At 32.7% G+C, this 21,310-nt stretch overlaps 2 protein-coding genes across 3 annotated transcripts; one reads left to right on the forward strand and one right to left on the reverse strand.

The window, feature by feature from the left end:
- The first annotated feature begins 7,517 nt into the window (after nt 1-7,517).
- On the forward strand, nt 7,518-9,713 carry LOC142620642 (uncharacterized). The gene has a single exon (XM_075793979.1). It carries the CDS (start codon nt 7,518-7,520, stop codon nt 9,711-9,713), a length of 2,196 nt encoding a protein of 731 aa, XP_075650094.1.
- A 6,964-nt stretch (nt 9,714-16,677) lies between these two features.
- On the reverse strand, nt 16,678-20,156 carry LOC142619730 (phenylacetaldehyde synthase-like). Of its 2 annotated transcripts, none has more exons than XM_075792979.1 (5): nt 19,992-20,156; nt 19,645-19,765; nt 18,954-19,026; nt 18,453-18,683; nt 16,678-16,956 (listed from the first exon to the last, which is right to left on the reverse strand). In XM_075792979.1, coding segments are annotated over exons 1-5 (579 nt in total). In that variant the 5' UTR covers nt 19,994-20,156; the 3' UTR covers nt 16,678-16,804. The 2 variants fall into 2 exon arrangements, with proteins under 2 accessions (XP_075649094.1, XP_075649093.1); XM_075792978.1 differs by having other exon boundaries at nt 16,682-16,956; nt 19,645-19,780; nt 19,992-20,154.
- Between the last annotated feature and the right edge of the window lie 1,154 nt (nt 20,157-21,310).

Below are 21,310 nucleotides of genomic sequence, written 5' to 3' on the forward strand. Positions count from 1 at the left end.
TCTTTACAAGGTAATAAATCGAATGAAGAAATGGACATTAAGTTCAAGTACTCAATTGGACATTTATTCCTGTTCTGTTATTTGTTTATCATATGGTAATCTCCCTAAATTCATGTTGCTCAGTCCTTCACAAGATGTGGGAGTCAATCCCATTGAAAATGTTAGTGAACTATAGTATTGATAACCCCAAATGCACTGAAAAAAGTTCAGAAGCTTTAAGACCAAAATTATTATAATGCAGAAATTTCACAATTCTATGTTCTGTGAAAGAAACAGATAGAAAAATAGAAGGGAGGATTAGTGGGGAAGGGGAGTGGTGTGACAAAAACAAAAGCTGAAAGGAAGACTAAGAAAAGGAATCCTCATAACTAAGAGTATGTTGACTTGACATATTTTGTATAATTTGAATTGTTTTCCATCTTCTCCGCTGCCATAAAAAGCACAAGGAAATAAGGTGCCCAAGAAGAAGTTTAAGTCATAGGAAACGTTGTAGGCTATGGCAGGTAGAAGAGGTTTCAACGTGGTATCAATGCTGAATACTTGTTGAAGAAACTGCATACACAAAAGAAAGAAAAGCAAAGCTCAAGGAATTAATTTTAGCACTCTGGACGATAGAGTTAATACTTCATAAGGTTACTTCGAGCAATAACTGTTCATGTTTAGTTGATATTCACCACATGTTAATAGAGACGAAAATTTTGAATGAGCTGTTAGCTTAAATGACATTTTATACCCACAAATAATCACAAGGCTTGACGTGCTCATGAGACACTGAGAATTGGCTTGGAACGTCAATCAACAAGGCTCGGCAACACAACATATCATTAGCAAAGTCGAAAATTATGAGATTATAAATGGCTCCAGCTAGGGCAGAAACATTGCTTTGCACATAAAGCTGATAAAAAATATCGTCATCATACAGTGTGTGTTATACACTGTCATGGTGAAAGGTCTCACCCAAAAGGGCAAGATTAATGGCAACATCACTCACAAAGATCCAGAATCAACAAACAACACCGTTATACACATACTCTGCAAAGAATTAAGCCTAATATAATCCTATGTATCTGGTAACATTTTTACTTTTTACCTCAAAAATCTTAGAAGTCTTGTTCTAAAAATTGAAAAATCAACAAATAATTCAAAGATAAGGATGGGAACTAATGGAGTTACTTCATGAGAAGGCATGCATGGAACAGATTTAAGCTGCTATTACCACTTACTAGCCTGGTTTATTGGACACCCTTGCATTAATTGGCCTGTTCAGTTTTTCAAAGAACAATCACATTGTTTGCAGAGTGATCCCATTATTCACGTTAAAAAGGCATAATTCATTATTTTGAAAGGGTAAACATTCTTCAGTTGATGTCAAAACAGCTCTGATATCAATGATCTTGTTGTTTATTACAAACTTTGCTTGCTCCTCGCTCCTACATTTTTTTTTTCCTTATTATATTTGATCTCTTCATTTTTAGTTTCTCAGGGAGTGTTTGTTACATGCATTTAAAAACTAAAAACATGTGTTTGAAAATATGTGTGAAAATACATGTGGGTGAAAAAGTATGTGAAAACTGAAAATACACGTAATGTTGTTTAAAAACTGAAAACATGTGTTTGAGTGGGTGTACTAAACAGGGCCTTAATTTCTAAGTATCCATATCTGTATACTTCTACACTTTGGTTGCACACTCTGCTTTTGACAAAAAAGAAATTCCTGCTTTATCGAAAAGAGACCCAAAAAACAAAAATCAGCCATTCTAAGAACCACAAATGAAAATGAATTTAAACAACAACAACAACAACAAAAAGAAGAGAACAACAAGAAACAAGTGCAAACAAAGTTACGGCTATGTCCTTATCAATGATTTGAAGTGCATAATTAGCTATGCTTGTACCCTTTTCTTTAGCTACTTTACTAACTTCTTATACTAAATTAATTAGTGGGTGCATTATTAGTCATAACGTTTATAGATTCCACTAAAGCATTTATGAGTGACTCAACATGATGACATACTGATTCTGAATAGATAGAAAGAAAGCAATATGAATAGAACTTTATATATATATATATATATATATATATATATATATATATATATATATATATATATATATATATATATATTATGGGAATAGAACTTTATAATTTGTCAAAAAGCAAATATAAATAGGACTTTAGAGCTAGCCACCAGGGAGTTACTCTTTTCCTTCTTTCCAACCACACAGAATGTCTAGAGTAATTGTCATTAAATTTCCACTAACGTACTTATCCTAAAAAAAAAAAAAAAAAGTTTCCTCTAAAGCAAGTAAAAAAGTTAATGGGGGAGTAAATTACTTGTATATTGCACTAGTTAAGTTCATCCCCCATATCCTTCTCATAAATAAAAAGTTCATCCCCCATATGACACGTTTAAAGAAGAAAACCAAAAAAAGCAAAGTCAAGAGTAAATGCATTTAAGAATATAACTAGTCCGGGTAGCAAGGATAAAAGAAAAGGTTGGAATCATATTTGAGTGCAATGCCTAAGCACAGAAACAAATACTATAAAATAAGTAGTTCTATTCATTTGAATTGTATCCAGAAGCATTGTTTCAAGAGGTTTTAAGAGCTTTACAAATTACAACAACCAATTGCTACAATTCTCCAAATTTGTAAGTTATTACTTTTCTTGCCTACATTCATGTCTTTTATTTCTCTTCTTGAAGTAAAATATCCACAACTAATTGTTTTTCCTCTTCTCTAATTTATTTTTCTTCTAATTTTTTGCTTCAGTTTTAAAATTTTAATGGAATGTATTTTTTATATTAATTGTGGTTCTAAAATTATTGAGCTATACTATGATTTATTCCTTTGAAACAAAAGACTTGAGGATTGGTGCTGGGTTTATGTGGGCTTCAGTCTGTTGGTTTTAGGTTTTAGCATGGTGTGGGTTGGGTCGAGTGGGTCAGTAGGTTTTGTGATTTGGATTTGAAGGGGGGGTTGTTTGAGGATTGGTATGTGTTATAGGAATCAAAATCTTGTGTTTATTTCCCTTACCTAATATATGTGAAAAAGGAAAAACACAATGCATATTCATCCCACCACCACCACCACCACCACCACCACCAACACAAGAAGATTTTGATTCATTAGAGTCTACACATGCATGTGTCTCACTCTCACTCTCATATGTTGGCAATACTTAATTATAGTACTTAGATGTTGTTTCTTAGGTTTCTCTCTTAAGATTCTTCCATATGGATTTTTCCTCATGGGATGGAAGTGTATTGTTTAGTTAAGTAGCCACATGGTTGAATATTATAAGAAGGTAACCTAAGGAACTATACCTAAATTTTGTCCATAGTTGCCCCATCATATAATATTTCCAAAAAAAGGATCAAGGTCAACACAAAAAATCAATATACTTACAAGCATAGCTATGAAACCTGGTTAGGACACTGACTCAATCTATGAGCTGGGTCACCTAGAAGCTTTGGGTCAAATACAAAAGTTTTAAAAATATATATATATAAGTTTGAGAAATCATAACCTAAATATTTAAATTAAAATAATAGGCATGTGCCCAAATTAAACTAGCAATTATAATTTAGAATCAATGTTCACAATTACATAGTAATCTTTTGATTGGATGGGAGTCTTGGAAGTAAGTAGACAAAAAGAGATACATTTTTTATTTTTTATTTTTTATTCTTTAGGTTTTCTTAACTTTAAATTACCATATTATAACACATTAAACAGTAAATAAGTAATAAAGTGACCTATAGTCTTGGAAGTAGGTAGAAAAACAAAGAAGTGCATTTTTTTAAAAATTCTTATGGTTTTTTCCTATTTAAATTACCATATTGTAACAAATTAAATAGAAAATAAGGAAATAAAAACCCCTAGATGTAATTTTAAAAAATTTCACAAACCCATTTGGGTTACACGGGTCGCCACAAACTATGCTTACAAGTATTTCACCATAGAAGATGCAGATTAGTACTGCCTTCTTATAAACTACCACCGCTCTAAAAGAAGACAAATAAAGTTTTAGCACTCAGGTTATAAAAACAATTGTTTCAATTGCAGAATTTCAATGTTTTCAAAAATAAAATAACAATTGCAGGATTTCAGAGTTAATTCTAGCAATTGCTGCATTAAGAGCCATAATTTTAAATTTTGTCACATCTAAAAAAAGAAGAAAAAAAAAGATCTATATGAAGGATTTGGCTTACTTCCATTACTTTTTTAACCGGAATCTCTTTTTGTTTTAATGAGAAATTGTCACATCATCCACTAACTAAATAAAATGTAGAGATTAAAACCAACTACTACTTGCTATTGTATATTTAAAACAAAATGACAAGTTCAGATAAAAAAGTATCAGAGGTAAGCCAAACTCCTATTTGAAAATGAGATGAACTTTTCCCCCTTTATAACGTGCATAGAAACAGTCATAGTCTAGGCTAACCCTATAATAATGGCACATCCGAAAAATAAAAAAATTATGCACCGCTTATTTTTTCTTTTTCTTTTTCTTTTTCTTTTTTAAGGAAGCATGCACTGCTTATACTTGTACCCTTCTTCAGCATTTATACATATCACATCATAATGGAATCTGAATTTTGAATAGATAGAACCAAGGCAACATGAATAGAACTTAAAAATTGGTCAAAAAGCATAATAGATAGGACATTATTGCTGAAACCAAGATGTTTCTTCTTCTCTTCTTTGTGGACAGAGTGGGAGCATTGCCTAAGCACAGAAACATATTCACAATCTCTTCTACTATACACTTCTTTGCTAGTATCACATATCTGGTCGCGTAGTTTCAAGAGGTTTTCGAGCTTTATAATCCTCACGCAATTACCAAATCTGTAATTTCTCACTTTTCTTGCCTGCATCCATCTCTTTTATATCTTTCTTTCCATGTTCCCTAATTTATTTTCCTTCTAATTTGATCTTCAGTTTTAATTGAGTGTACTTTTTATCCAAATTGTGATCGAAAATTTATATGACTATTTTCAATGGATTCAATGAACATTGAAAGAGCCTCTTCATCTTCCTCTTCCACACATCGATTGACTTACGAAGTATTCCTCAGTTTTAGAGGAGTGGATACCTGCAATGGTTTTATTAGTCATTTATATACTGTTTTAGATCAAAAGGGCATTTGCACCTTTATAGATGATGAAAAACTTGAGAGAGAAAAATCAATTTCACCTACACTCTTGATAGCAATAGAAAAATCGAAATTTGCTTTTGCCATTCTCTCAAGAGACTATGCATCTTCAATATGGTGCCTAGATGAACTTGCAAAGATCATTTCAGCAAAGAATCTGCTAAAATTTTACAAAGATAACCAGGCTGCACAGGAAGACCCCATTCTAAATATGAAGGAAAGAAGTTCTATGAATTGGAAAGAGAATTAGGTTGCAATATATAAAGGACAACAGAAATAAAAAAAAATCCAAACATTTACATCTTTTTTTTCTTTTAATCTGGTTCAAAACTGAGCAAATAAAAAAAAAAGCTGGGCCTTAACCTCCACCCAGTTCTTATGGAGAGAGGGGGTTCCATTTGAAAACCAAGTCATTGTCACCTATTTCCAATACTCATGCTGAGAAACAGAAATCGGCATGCCTTTCAAAAATGTTGGTCTTTCTACATAGAAATCACTAGTATAAATTCATAGACATGAGAGAGAGAAAGAGAGAGAGTATTATCCCCAATCATAATACTTTCGCTTGGCAAACAGAAAAATCCCCAATCATATGTTCGATATTTCACAAAGTTTCCCATGTTATTAATCAGTTAGCGACTAGACATCATCCGCAGCATAAATGCATTATTATCACTACTATTACGCATCCTTAACATTCAAGGCAATATTTCTTCCACTTAAGAAGTTTTCTTTTCAAAGGAAATCAAAAAAGATTTATTTCAGCATCTGCGTTTTCCTCTTTTGCATTTTTTTTTTTTGGCACGCGTTTCAGGAGACAAAGGTCATTGTTTATGCACTCTGCATGAATAGTAGCCGCAATAGTGGACATTTCAGCCACTTTTAGCACATCAGTGGGTCCCATGCACTATTCACAGGACCCACGAACCTCACTTTTCAGCCACTTTTTTTTATTAAAAATGGGTCCCATGGCGCTATTTACCTATTTAAAAATTATTTTGCTATAGTGTTTTCAGTTTTCAATTTTCAATAATAAGTTCTATCCAAACGGATCCTAAGTATGATGAGTTCCATGCAGAGACGGAGCTATTCTTGGACTTGGGGGGGCAGTGGCCCCCCCCAAATTTTCAAAAAAAAATTTTAGTATATATATAACATATTATTTTTAGCAATTTTCTTCAATAAAAATTATATTTTGCCCCCCTCTCATAATATTATTGATATTTTCAAATGCTAAAAAAAAAATAGCCCAGTAACAAAAATTAAGCCCAAACAACTCCTCAAAACAAACACAAGCAAAAAAAAAAATCAAAAATCAAAAATCAAAGCCGGTTCTAATTAGATATCTACCTAGGCTAGGAGTGGGAAACACCCCCACTTACCTCACACATATAATAAAAGGAAAAAAGAGAAGGGGATTTCTAACTCTAAGCCATTTAAAAAAAGAAAAAAGAAAAAAAAGAAAACCTAACTAACTTACGGCTGAACACAAAGGAGAGGAATTTGGCAGCCAGCGGCAGAAGCAAAGGTATCCTCTCATGTCTCATCTCATATTGAATCCTTGTTTGAGATGATTTACTTTTTGTAATGTGTTGATTGTTGACACTTGATATTGTTGTGGCTTGTAAGTTGTAAAGAAAACTTAAAAGAGAACATAGAGCAACTAAGCGCAGGGACTAGAGAGGGAGTTAGCAGTCAGGGAAGCTGGGCCTAGAGCCTGGGAGTTGGGACGGAGACGGACAAACTTTAAACAGAGAGTAAAGAAAGAGTTAAAAGAGAGGTAAAATTATCTCATCTTTGTCTTTTGCCATACTTTATATTCTTTTATACTTGAAAAGCTCTATCTGACCATTGACAAACACAATTACACAACCCCACACGGCACATCAACTCCCATCATTAATGTTTTGTAATTTTTTTTTTTTTTTTAAGTTTTGTTTTTAGCAATAGCATGTGGCTGTGATGTTTTGTCATTTGTGATTTTTTTCTTCATCTAACAATTGAGAAACACAATTAGGCAACCCCACATGCAACATCAACTCTCGCCATTAATGAATTGTAATTTTTTTTTTTTTTTTTAAGTTTTGTTTTTAGCAATTGGATGTGGCTGTCATGTTTTGTTATTTGTGATTTTTTTTTTTTTTTAGTTTTGTCTTTAGTGTTTTTGTCTATTAGTTAGTGTCTTTTAAAACATTAAAGTTAGGTAAATAATTAAAAAGATTATTTGTAATTTTAAAATTTATTGGTCCGTTGTTGAATGTTTGTGTGCATAGTATTTGTCTATTGTGTGTAATGATTATAGATTATTGACCATATAATAACATAATAATTTCAAATTATATTTTATTTGTAGATTATGAAAAAGTCAACTACCATATTTGATTTTTTCAAAAGAAAAGCTTCAAATAGTTTAGAAGCTAATACTAGCGATGCAACATTGCCAACCACTAATGTTGAGGAAAATCCTGATGCCCCAATTGAGGAAAATCTCGACATCCCAATTGAGGAAAATCCTGATGAACCTGTTGAGGAAAATCTTGATGTCCCTTTTGAGGAAAATTCTCAAACAAAATTTCAAAAGGTTGATATGAGTTCGTTGCAATTAGAACGTGATCCTAGATTGCGTAGACAAATATATACTTATCATGTTGATCAACGAGATGAGATCCGACGACGTTACATTACGTTGGGTCCATACCAGCCTCGTTTTAAAAAAATTTTAAAATCTGAGAAGGGTCGAAGCTTTCAAGGTTCTTGGTATGAAGATGATCGCTTTAAGCCATGGCTTGAATATTCTCCTAAAAAAGATGCCGCTTTTTGTCTACTCTACTTTCTTTTTCATAAGCCAACTGGGCATGATGGACAAAATGCATTCACAGTTAACGGATTTAAGAATTGGAAGAAAGTGAGAAATGGTGAAAGCTGTTCTTTTAGTCTTCATATGGGGAAAGATCTTAACTCCACTCATAGATTTGCCCATAAAGCGTGCCAGGATTTGATGAACCAATCTCAACACATAGACAGGGTAGTGGGCAATTTCACTTCAAAACAAATTGTAAATAATCGAGTACGATTGAAGGCTTCAATTGATGTTGTTCGACATCTTGCCTTGCAAGCTATTGATTTTAGAGGTCAAGATGAAAGCTCTACTTCAACCAATCGGGGAAACTTTCTTACGACATTGGATTTGATGGTGAGCTATAATAATAATGTTGTTGAAATAATGGCAAAAGCTCCAAAAAATGCCACCTACACATCACCTCAGATTCAAAAAGAAATTCTACATGTTATTTCAACCAGAGTGAAGAAGGCAATTAGGGAAGAAATTGGTGATGCAAAGTTTTGCATATTGGTTGATGAAGCTCGTGATGAGTCCATGAAAGAGCAAATGGCTGTGGTTTTAAGATATGTTGATAGAGCTGGCTTTGTGCGAGAACGATTTTATGGGATTGTTCATGTTGTTGACACTGCAGCAGTGACCCTTAAAAATGAGATATATTATTTGCTCTCTAATCAGTGCTTAGATATCCAAAACATTCGGGGGCAAGGATATGATGGTGCAAGCAACATGCGGGGTGAGTGGAATGGATTACAAGCTTTGATTTTGAATGATTGTCCATATGCTTACTACATTCATTGTTTTGTACATCGTTTACAATTGGCATTAGTAGGAGCATCGAAAGCAGTTGTCCCTCTTAATAGATTTTTCAATAAATTGATTTTGGTTATCAATAATATTCGTGCTTCATGCAAACGTATTGAGCAATTAAAAATTGCTAGAGCTTCTGACATTGCATATTTGATTGATATTGAAGATATTGAGACTGAGAAAGGACTTAATCAGATGGTCACTTTACAGCGACCTGGAGATACTCGTTGGGGTTCGCATTATAAATCGGTTTCTAACTTGATAAAGTTGTTTAGTCCAACATGTGAAGTTCTACTGAAAATCATGGATGAAGGAAATTCTTCACAAAAAGTAGAAGCAGAGTCTGCTTATGAGGTATTGATTTCATTTGAATTTGTCTTCATCTTGCATTTTGTTAATGAAACTATGGGAATCACTGATAAACTTTGTCAAGCTTTGCAAAACCAATCACAAGACATTTTAAATGCTATGCATTTAGTTTCATCCGCTAAAAAGCTTATTCAACAATTTAGAGATGAGAAATGGGATGACTTACTAGCTACTGTGATATCATTTTGTAAGAAACGTGGTATAGATGTCCCTGATATGAATGCTCGTTATGTTGCAAGATTTGGTCGATCTCGTCATCAACAAGAGGACTTTAAAAATGAGCATTATTATAAAGTAGATATTTTTAATGCAGGAATAGATTCTCAATTACAGGAACTAAATCATCGGTTTAGCGAGCATGCCATGGAGTTACTTACGCTTAGCTCATCTCTAGACCCTCGAGAGGCATATGAATCTTTTCGAGTTAGTGATATTTGTTCATTGGTAGATAAATTTTATCCAATAGACTTCACAGATGATGAAAAGAATGATTTGAAAAAGGAACTTGGTCTTTATAAGTATGATGTAGTTTAGCATTCAGGGTTCAAGAATTTGAAAAATATTTCTGAATTGTGCCAATGGATGGTGAGAACTAGAAGGTCAGAAATCTATCCGCTTATTTGTAGAGTGGTCAAGCTTGTGCTTACTCTTCCCGTTTCTACTGCAACTACAGAGCGAGCATTTTCAGCTATGAATGTCATCAAAACTGACCTTCGCAACAAAATGGAAGATGAGTTTTTGTTAGACGCTATGATGTTATTCATTGAAAGGGACATTGCTGCGACAATTAGTACGGATTCAATCATAGATGATTTCGAAGATTTAAAAAGACGGCAAGTTCCATTTTCATAAATAATTGCATTGTAATATCTTTAAAAAAAAAAATTCTGTATTTTTCTTTGTTGATGGTTTATTAAATGAATGTTTATTTGGAGTTTCATTTTTTTTTTATACTTCTGCCCCCCCTAACTCCAAGTCCTGGCTCCGTCCCTGGTTCCATGGAGTAAACCCTGTATCCTCAGCAAATAACATGAATAACAATTCCGGTCATGAATATGAGTGGTGATTTCTTTCATTACCAGCCTACGATCAATAGATTCAACACAAATAGATGTTTTGAGTACGGTACTCAGAGTACCTTGTCAAACTCATTTAAGCCAATAGCATACAATGTCACTAACTCAATCAGCAATTGTGACAAAATCATAACTTACCTTAGGTATATAAACCTCTAAAACATTGTCTAAGCTTGTGCAAAATTTAAAATTGGTACCCAACAAAATATTGGAAGAAAATTTAACTCACATATATGGCCACAAGTAATCACGCATATCAATTGGCAGCTCAGATTTCAACAATCATAAATAAATAAATAAATAAAAGAAAAAAAGGAAACAGTCAATTATTAATAGAGTAGTAATTTGGATCATGTTAAAGCTGCCAAAAGGAGGAAACAGGGATCAAAAGATATTATGATGATGATAAAAACAGAAGAAAACGAGCTAACATCAAAACTCTTCTGTTTCTTAAAGTAGCAGATAAGAAAGAGGGATTAAACTGATGGCAACTTCATGTGCAATCGTTTCACATAGAACGTCAGGCGAAAGGACATATAGTTAGTTTCTAATTCCGTTTTTAGCCACCTGCAATTTTTCCAGCTGGATTCCTCCTATCCGTCATTAAACAATAAGCATTTAATCATAACATAATGTATTAACAGTAATTAAAATACATAAATTTGCATATTGTCAGATTGATCATTCACATCTAAAAAATTTTATTCACTTGAAAAAATATTTACTAGATATCTAATTGAAACAAAAACAAAGAGATACATAACAATCATATGCAATCTACTTCTTCAAACTATATTTCATATGTTCCTTAGAGATACAGTAATTGATGAATGTAACAAACCCTTGTTCCTTCTTAAACTCTTCTAGCTTTTGGCGAAGGCAATGGAGAATTTCAGGTAACACACGTCTCGGGTTTTCACGTAACTCATCACCTTTGACATTACAGTGTGTCTCAATGCATTTAATATGCTTTGTATTAAAGTAGTAGTCTTCTACTATGATAGGCTCCTCCAATGACTTACCCTGTATCTCATTCATTAACCACTCTGCACACTCTATTGTTGATCTTATAGGTGTTAGGAACCTATCCCCATCATATTTCAGGTCCTCAAAATCCTCCCAAACTTTCTGCTCCTTGCTTTTTTTGATAATTTTTATAGAGTAATCCAAATTGGCACACACCAAATTGCCATTCGAAATTCAGTAACTAGGTGTAGCTTTTGTACACTTAGAGAGGTCAGGTTCATGGCCTTCATCATCCTTAGTTATAAGCTTTTGCCTCTGTTGGCCTTTATGTGATGGTTTTGCTTTTTCACCACTACCACCACCACCAGCAGACATATAAGAGCCTTTACACTTTTTTCGCACCAAGTCTAATGAATTCTCACATAATACTGGAACAGCATGAGCAGGAGCGAGAAATCCACAAAAATTATCATCCCCCACATACTTTTGCCACTGTTGGCCTTTACGAGTCGATTTCACTTCATCACCAAAACGACAATCAGTAGACAAATGAGAGCCTTTACGCTTTTTTTGGCCCGAGCCCAATGAACTCTCACATAATACACCAGCAGCAGGAGCAGGAAACCCACCCAAATTCTCACAATATTTGATAAAATTATGCAATTCATCCACGAAACCCAGAGGACAGCTTCCAAGAACACTATCAAGCCCTATATGTCCAGAAGTGTAGCAGTGAATACGCTCCAAAAAGTAGTTGTAATGATAATCCGACCCATGTAAAGAGCTTTGAATCTTCTTGAACAGAGAATTTCCTTGCTGGGACAAGGCTTGCAAGTCAAAAGAACATGACTTATTGGTAGTGGTTTCATTAGGAACCGAATTTGAAACAAAGCTGAAGAATTCATGGAACAGATCAGAATGGTCCTTGAAAAGATCGTGGATATTTTTACAAAGCCGACTCATATCCTGTTGCCCTTTACCCTTACCCTTATGGAATGATGTGAGCAAAACCAAGAACGATTCATAAATGCTATCGTCATCTACAAACCGATTTCGAACCTTGTTAATCAACGAAATTGCTTTCTGAAGCCAGAAATCCACTTCGTTTTTCATGTTTGATTAGTAAAAATATCACCAACAGGACAGTTATAATCGCAAAAGAGAAAAAAAAAAAAAAAAAATGGAAGTCTTAGAGCACGAGGAAAGAGAGAGGGTTTCAGAAAGTGAAAGAAAAATTGCAAATGATAGGATATGAGAATTAGGGTTAGAGGTAAGGGTGAAATATATAGAAGAAATTTGGAAGTCTTGGAGCACAAGGAAAGAGAGTGAGAGTCGGAGTCGGAGTTAGAAAGAAAGAGAAAACTAGGGTTGCTTAAGATAAGACAGTATTTAACGTTAACCGCCTAAACTTAAGCACGCACATAAATTTGACAAGTTTAAATAAGACGCAATAAACTGTAATGATGAAATTGACTAATTTAATTTAAAGTTATTTTTTATATAAACAAAATTTTAAGGATTTTAGTTACTATAATATTTATATATTAAGAAAATTTAGATAGTTAGTTATGATTTCAAAAAAATATTAAAAATATTTCTAATTTAATTAAATAATTTTTATTTTTAAAAAAATAAAAAAGGGGTTAAAATTGTAATTTAACAAAATTTAAAAACTAAAAAAACTAAAAGAGAATTTTCTTAAAAGAAATGAGCACACTCTCTATTTAAATATATCTCACACATATTTGATACATTTTTTCCTAAAAACTAATAAACACTAAATCAGTAGTTAACTCCATTTCAAATCCTAAATTTTAATTTCTTAAAAATTCATTCTTCGCTAACGTCACTAACAATAGATAAATTCAAATTAAAATTTTGCATTAAACTCAAAATAGAAAACTGAAAATTGTTGTTTGAGATAGTGTACCAAACACATTTTTCCTACAATAATTTTGAAATTCAAGGCCATGTTTGGATTGAACAACTTATATATATATATATATATATATATAAACACACTTTCATTTCCACAAACTTAACCCGTAATTATATTATTCCTTATTTATTTTTCTCTTAATTTAATTATAGAAAATTTTGGATCATGATTATTATTTATAACCACTTCTTATGCTTCTTATTATAGGGAAGTCTTAGGGAAGTCTTCATGCTGTTTATTGTATAATTTCATATTATATATAGCTTGGTTTTACAAGCCCTTACTAACAAGATACCTATTAGCCCTTTTATTCAGGTGCCATGATTAAATTTTTTTGACCTAACCTTCTTACGGGGTCTTTTAAATGGAAGCCTCTTTTTATTATTATTATTTATTTTAAAGAATATTTCCATAGTAGTTCTAATTCAAATATTCTATTCTCATTTCTCTTCCGATTATGGTCTTGACTTACAATAGATCAGCTGCCTGTGGAGTCTTCCTCTTTTGAGATTGTTATTTGTATCTGTAGATCAGTTGAATTTTCCACTGACCGGTTGTTTGAGGAAATCTTAAGAGTGTTGAAGCCTGGTGAGACAATCCTAATTCATAAGAATCCTCAGTCTACTATGGGGGAAATAGATAAGGTAATGAGTTTGAAGTTTTGTGATTATATGAAATTAGTTTGACTTGTTATATTTTAATAGGATTTTCTTACAGATAAACTCTACCCTTGAGCACAAGTTACTGTTGGCGGGTTTCTTAGAAGTGGGAGTTCTCAAATCAATGGTTCCATTAGAAGTTTAGTCTTTTGGGGTAATTTTTTGTGTCTAAGCCTGTTTAAAGTGGTATTATTTTGTTCAATAACCCCTCAATGCAACCCTTTCTAAAAATTGGAGATTTTAAGATGTATATATCATATGGTAAGGAATTTGGCTTTGTTTCCAACACTGATTATAATTGCATAGCTTTAAAGGCCATCTACTTTATTATTCTTTGAGCCGAGAATGTGAACCTAGCATATGCAAATCTTATAGTGCTTTGATGCTTGAACTTCAAATGTCTTCCAACGTAATAAATAGATAGTGAAATCAATTAATCAAAGCCTAATAAAGTTTTTCTATATATAATTGCTATGATCTAAATTTATTTGTTTATATTTTATCATTTTCCCATATGAACCAGCAGTCCATAGGAGGAGCAAGCTGTCAGCCTTTAGCAATAAAAATGACAAATGCCACCTAAAAATCTGCCAAGCAAAATGTTTACCTTTTTCCTCTATGAGATTGGCGGTCCTGCACATTTCATCTCTAATAAGTTTATCTTTTTCCTTGCTCCCAATTTTGTGTTCCTCCGGTTCTTTTCCATCTATAAGCAAGATTCAATCACAATAGAGAATGTCAAATTAACATGGTGCTAACACACAAATCTGCAAATAAATCTATATTTAAGTTCTATCTTAGTCATATAACCCAAATGATCCTCATTTAGAAACTGAACAGACTTTTACAAGAAATTATTTTGGATGTTAACATTCATGAATTCTAATAGTTTCTTATGCAGACTCTTTAACTTTAGGGACAGACACTACATTTATTGATTTAAACCATTAAGAGTGAATAAACTTCCTGATATTTTATCTTCAAAAAACTCCTTATCTTTCTCACCTTTGACAAAGGTAGACAACTATACAACTATAATCATTAAACATAACGTTAAAGGTTCAAGAGCTTGAAGGTAAACCAGCCATCCTGAGCCTGACCAACCAAGTGCTGTACAGTCTCAGTGAGTTGATCACACAAGGTCTTAAAATTAGATCCGCAACCAGAAGAAGAAAAAAGAAGTTTAAGTGGATATGGATAGGATGAGTGAAGAATAAATACCGTATTTATTGATTTTTATAATCTATTTGTAATTAAGACAAATAAGATGAAGAAGCCCATTTAGTATTTTTGTGCACAGTTTGTGTAACCCCTTTTCTTTTTGCCACTTGAATGGGAGTTTAATTTATGAAGCTTCTAGACTTTGACACCTTGTTTAGTTTCAGATTGAATTTGGGGTGGATGGTTTTGATTATTTTAGAGGTATGTAGGTGGGTTCCTCTGAATTACTAATGAAAAAGAAAAGGGTAGAGAGAAAAAATCTGCTTCCTAATTAGATCTTTGTGTATAATGTATGACTACTGAATAATTAGCTCCTGTTATTTTTTTTCTTGGCTAGAAAAGCTAGACGCGATAGCCTTTAGATGTTGGAAATGAAACACGCCTTAAGAAACCAAACCATTTTAGTGAATCGAAGTAACTTGCCCAGTTTTGAACTTGACAACATGTAGCAAAGTTCATGAAGTAATGTTACGAAGCAATGCTACACAATGAACTGGTAAGTAAAGTTCCAACTCTCAGTTTTGTTTTGGATATTTCTCAACAGAGAATATAGACCTACTATTTGGACGGGGGGTGTTTGAGACAATCATTTATCTAACAATGTTGCACAACGCAACAATGTAGTTAAAATCTTTTATATATTTCCTCAAAATATTTGGCAAACTTTTAATAATCGGTCAACAGAACCATTTCATATCCTTTGGAAATCGGACATGAACAATATTAGTTCAATTGTTTTCCATTGCATTACACGATAAAGTAAAGCAAGTTAAAAAAAAACACACACACACACACCCACAAACTAGAAGAGTGGTTTTCACTGAGTTTTTATTTATATTTATTTTATATAAGATAGAAATTTTATTCTAGTATAATGTAAGTGTATGCCTGCGAGTCTCCCTCCTAGAAATTTGAATCTTGACTTTTATCTCCACACCTCACAAGTACTTATACTTATAGAGTGACCATCGCGTCAATAATGTGCAATGATTTACTGCCATTTAAGTGCAGGCCAAATCTATATGTATCGTCACGCTATCCTACATGTTAATCAAAATAAGTATGTATTAAGTTGTTCACTTAGATTCTCAAAAAAAAAAAAAAAAAAAAATTTCACTCAGTTTATAAAACATTTAGAAAAATTCTTTCTTTGTGGCTAAAAGGATTTTATTTATTTATTACTTGGACTAGTTTATTACTTGAAATCCAAGACAAGAAATTTTACTAGTTGAACTAACTGAAATTTTACTTTGATCAGTTTATTACTTGCACTAGTTTTTTAGAGCATCACCAACAGGTTCATTAAATTTTTGCAGTATTTGGAGAATGAAAAATACATTATATCTTTTACCTAAGCATCAACATTGATTATTTCAATTCTATCCCATTTTACCATCCTAAAAAGCTATTTCATCAATTATACAATACCATTTTACATTACACTTAACATCCCAACTTTTATTGTTCTATTCTACTCATTAAAATAATATATCTTTACAATAAAATATTTTTTTCATTTTTTGTTTTTTTTTTTTTTTCAATTTTCTCCTCCACAAGTACCTTCTAGGAAAAATCTTTCATTACTTTACTTTTCACCTTCTTCCAGACTCCTCCATTTTTTTTTCTTTATACTTCTCACTGGTTCTTCTAGACTCCTCCATTTCATCTAACATTTTCTTTCTTTACTTTTCATCTTCATTTCTTTCTTGTTTCGTCTAACATTTACTCCATCGTTGATCAACCCAAATCAGCCCATCATCCATATCAACCCAGATCGGCGAGAATCACAACCATCAGAGCTACCGACGAAGCCCCACACATAACACTGATCCAAACCCAGAAACCCACCAATCTCCACCAATCCAAACCCACCAATCTCCACAATCCAAACCCACCAATTGCAGCCAGTGGCGGAGCTATAATTTCAAGTTAGGGGGGGGCAAGATTAAAATACAAGATTGAAGGTAGAATTAATCTAAGATAAATTAATCGATACTAAATACATACAATTTAAACATGTAATTTGGATCTTTAAAATAAATTGGAAAAATAAAAGCAATGTAAAAATATTAAGAATATAGCAATATGCTTATGAAGTTTTATTCAGTTATACGCAACTCAATGCCATGAATGCTTCTAAAATTTCATACAGACATTTTTATTTTTTTATGTCGTTAAACTCAAAGTTTATAGCAAAAACTCAAGTTTGATATTGAAAAGGTTGATAACTAGAGAAAAAATTGTAAGCTCGAAACCAACTAGTGAGGGGCTAAAGTAGGCACATTAAACATAGATTTTTTCTTTCAAAGTCCAATTCAGTATATATATATTTTTTTTTTTTCAGACGTAGTTGGCTATGTAGCGTGCAAAAAAAAGTACTATTAAATGGGACCCATTATGTAAAAAAAATGTTGCCATGTGAATGTAAAATTGTCTGACAATTGTTGACAAGCTAATAAATATAAATAAAAATAAAAAGTTGATTGTCTTTTGTGTCAACCGTCAAGTGGGAACTTTTACTACATTTTACATCACTACTGATTGAGAAATTTTGAGATGGCTAGGGGGGCAAGTGCCCCCCCTCCCTCGACCCCTGATCGTAGCCATACCCACCTCTTCCTTTAGGCATCGGTCACAAAAAAAAAAAAAAAAAACACACACACACACACACACAGAACCCAGAACTCCAAAACCCAGAACACAAAACACGAGAGAGGAGAAGGATGGTGTCTCTGATGTGGTTTTGTTTAGATTTGATCATTGATGTGTGAATTTGAATTTAGGAGGAGGATGGTGTTTGGGTCTGAAAAGAGGAGAGAGCAGATGACAAAGATAGAAGGAAGAGAGAAAGAAGAGAAGAGAAATAATGAGGGAGAGGAGAGAGAAATTTCGGGAATTAAAAAGTAGAATAAAATATTAATATATATATATATATATATTTACAATATTGATACAGTACAATTCTACATGTAAAATTGCACTGTAGCATAATTGCAAAACAATTTGCAATTGTTGAGTTTTACAATTACTGATGAAGCATGGTTTTTGTTAGAAAATGGTAAAATTGCTCTACATCTGTCATTTAGAGTGGCCAGTGCGAATGCTCTTACTTTTTCAAATACACTTTCTAATACCCTCTCTATCATTTCTCTATTCCTTTTAAATATTATTTTTTCATTCTTTCATTAATATTTTTTTATTCCCCTTTCAATTTTCCTTTATTCATTTCTAAAAACTGTCCTCATAATATTTTTACAACATTTTCACAAAAAATCATTTATAATAAGTTAATACTGATCAGTGTTTCTCACTTGTCTATATCAAGCAGAATAGACACAAAACTTTGACTAGAGAAATAAAGAAGAAGAAGCAGGAGCAAAATGAGCTACACCTTCAGTGAATTAACCCTTACCTGCTGAAAGGAACTCATCAGGCAGTTTAAGCAATTTAGCAAGCCAATCCAGTACAATCATTTCAAGCTCTGTTGCTGCAGGAGAAGTTATCCAACTGAAACCCACAATGTTAAGACCAGCACTGAGCATTTCTCCTAAGAATCCGGCGATGCTGCTATTTGAGGGATAATATGCAAAATAGTTCGGGCTTTGCCAATGGGTTACTCCAGGTAATATCTTTGCCTGAACATCTGGAATCACAACCAAAAAAAAAAAAAAAGAAGAAGAAGACAAAAAATATGTTTTTATCAAAATAGAGAAGGTGGAGAAGGGGGGGGGGGGGGGGGGTGGTGGAATAAAAATTGAATTATAGATTAGACAGTTTAGCAAGACTCAATTGCATTCGACCAAAAATATAAGAATAAGTGAAGCACATAATCATGCTAGAAATTTATTTTCAAATTACTATTTTATTAACTATGAAGTAATAGGAAAAAAAAAAACTAGTTGAGAAATGTCACCATTAAATATATCATCCAATGATTCTGGATGATTAGGTGCAGAATCTGGTAACATGTTATGAAGATAGCCAGGCTGCACAGAAAGAACCCATTCTTGATACCAAAGGAAGAAGTTCTATTGAAGAGCAAAATAAATTAGGCTGCAATATATAGAAGACAGAAGAAATAAAAGAGACATCGCCAAGAGCCTTGTAGCTCAGTGGTATTGACTTGTCTAATTATAAAGAGAACTAGAGTTTAAATCCCCCTCCCCCATTTGTTGTAAGTTGTAACTATCTAAGTATGTATGCTAGGCAAGCAAGACTATAACCCTCCTCCAAAAGAATCCAAATGATGAGCATTAAGGTTAAGGCCTTTGGACGATATCTGTGGACCTATGTCATATACCAGCATTGGAGGTCAAAGGTAAATCAAGGTCTTTCTTGATCATTATACCATCAAAAGTCAAAACTGGGCTTTCTATGCGGAGTCTAAAAAAGATGAATCTTTAAAAAAATTGAACTATTTTATGATAGAGCAAGGATACACACACATTTGAAACCAGCTCATTGGCACCAATTTCCAATGCTCGCACACTGAGAAACAGAAATCAATATGCCTTTCCAAAATGCTGGTTTTTCTTTATACATAGACATCACTAGTATAAATTCAAAGACACAAGTGTACGTAGAGAAATAGATATTGCCAAAACCTGAACTTGGCTGAGAACAGGGAAATTCTCAATGGTTTTGTAGTAATCAGCAATGAAATCCACCATCTTATGTGCATGTTCTCTGAATTGCTCAGCATCCATTGGCTTCAAGTCACCATCCCTATTATATCCATCCCTGATAAAGTATAAAAAGCAAGACCCACATAACAAAATGATACAAACAAACATTAAAAAATTTCAATAAACAAGACCCAGAAACGGAATTATCAAATAAACACACTCAGAACACAGAAACAAAAACCAACTTATGAAATTTTCATTTGGTGCTACATAGACAAAACAAACAAACTAAACCCAGAAAAAATTGGACAATACTCATGACTTACATTGTTAGTTTTGGGAGAGAAGCAAAGCAAGTGAATGTAGATGAAGAAGAGTTTGAAGAACAAAGCAGGTTTTAGAAGGGTCAGCGAAGTTTATGAATTATTAATCATACAAACAATCAAACAGGGGCTTCTCAAAACAAAAACAAAAAAAAACAAAAAAAAAAACAAAAAAACAACAACAACAACAACAATCAAACACGGCACTAGGATCAGCGTGGTGACTAATATTCGCTCTGGTTTGACATGTGGGGACGTGGACAAAATCTAGTGGACAAAATCTAGCTCGTTTTTTACAACTGTTTTGCGTGGTTCCTTGAGGACTTTTGTCATTTTTATTTATCCACCAGGACGGCAGGACAACCTCAAACTTGATGTAATATGAAAATAAACGGTCAAGTGCTAATTATGAACACATATACCATCCACAAGTTTTATATATATAATAATATATACTATACTATATTATCAGACAGACATATGTACTATGCTATACTATATCATATATATATATATATATATACCCATATGCGTTCTATACAAAAGTACCTTATTGTGTACAGGTTATTTTCTTGAAGAACACGACATAATTATTCAATCAGAATAATTATAATTTATATATACCATCCAAAAGGCAAGCAGCTTTTCTTGGCCCCGATATCAATATGGGCGTAGTGGGTGTGGAGGGTAGTCCATGAAATTGGAAACCTTTATTACTAAATTTTGAATGTGTAAAGTTTTGTTTATTTCCATCCTCCTTAATAACTAAACATAAGAAAAGGATAACCCTTTAAAGGTTTTTTTTTTTTTTTTTTGTGGGCTTTAATCCCATGTTACTAAGAAAAAAAGTTAGATGTTTGCTTTATATTTATAATAATACGCTCTGTTTGTTTCAATAATGATGTTTTCTAGAAAATGAGTCATTTTTTAAAAAGCATTTTCTATAAAATTATCTCATTTTCCAATGTTTGGTAGCAACTTTAAATAAGTTGAAAAACAACCTCTTAATTTTCTTTATTTAGCTTGCTGTGAGATAGAATTGTTTTCCAAAAAAATTTAATGGAAAACAATCTCTAAAAATAAGCCATACTTTTTATATTGACTAAACATAGTTTTCTTTTGACTTATATTTTTTTATGTTACTAAACATTGAAAAATAAGGAAAACTATCTTTACACAAGGTTTTCCATTGAAACAAACGGAGCGTAGCCTTTAAAGGTTTTTTTTTTTTTTTTTAGCTTTCTCCCAGAAAAAGTTAGATGTTGGTTTTATAAATTTCTAAATTATCTTAAGAGTTAGACTAATCTTTTTGATATTTCATC

Source organism: Castanea sativa, chromosome 12 (genome assembly GCF_040712315.1).
Source record: "Castanea sativa cultivar Marrone di Chiusa Pesio chromosome 12, ASM4071231v1".
NCBI classification, from domain to species: domain Eukaryota; kingdom Viridiplantae; phylum Streptophyta; class Magnoliopsida; order Fagales; family Fagaceae; genus Castanea; species Castanea sativa.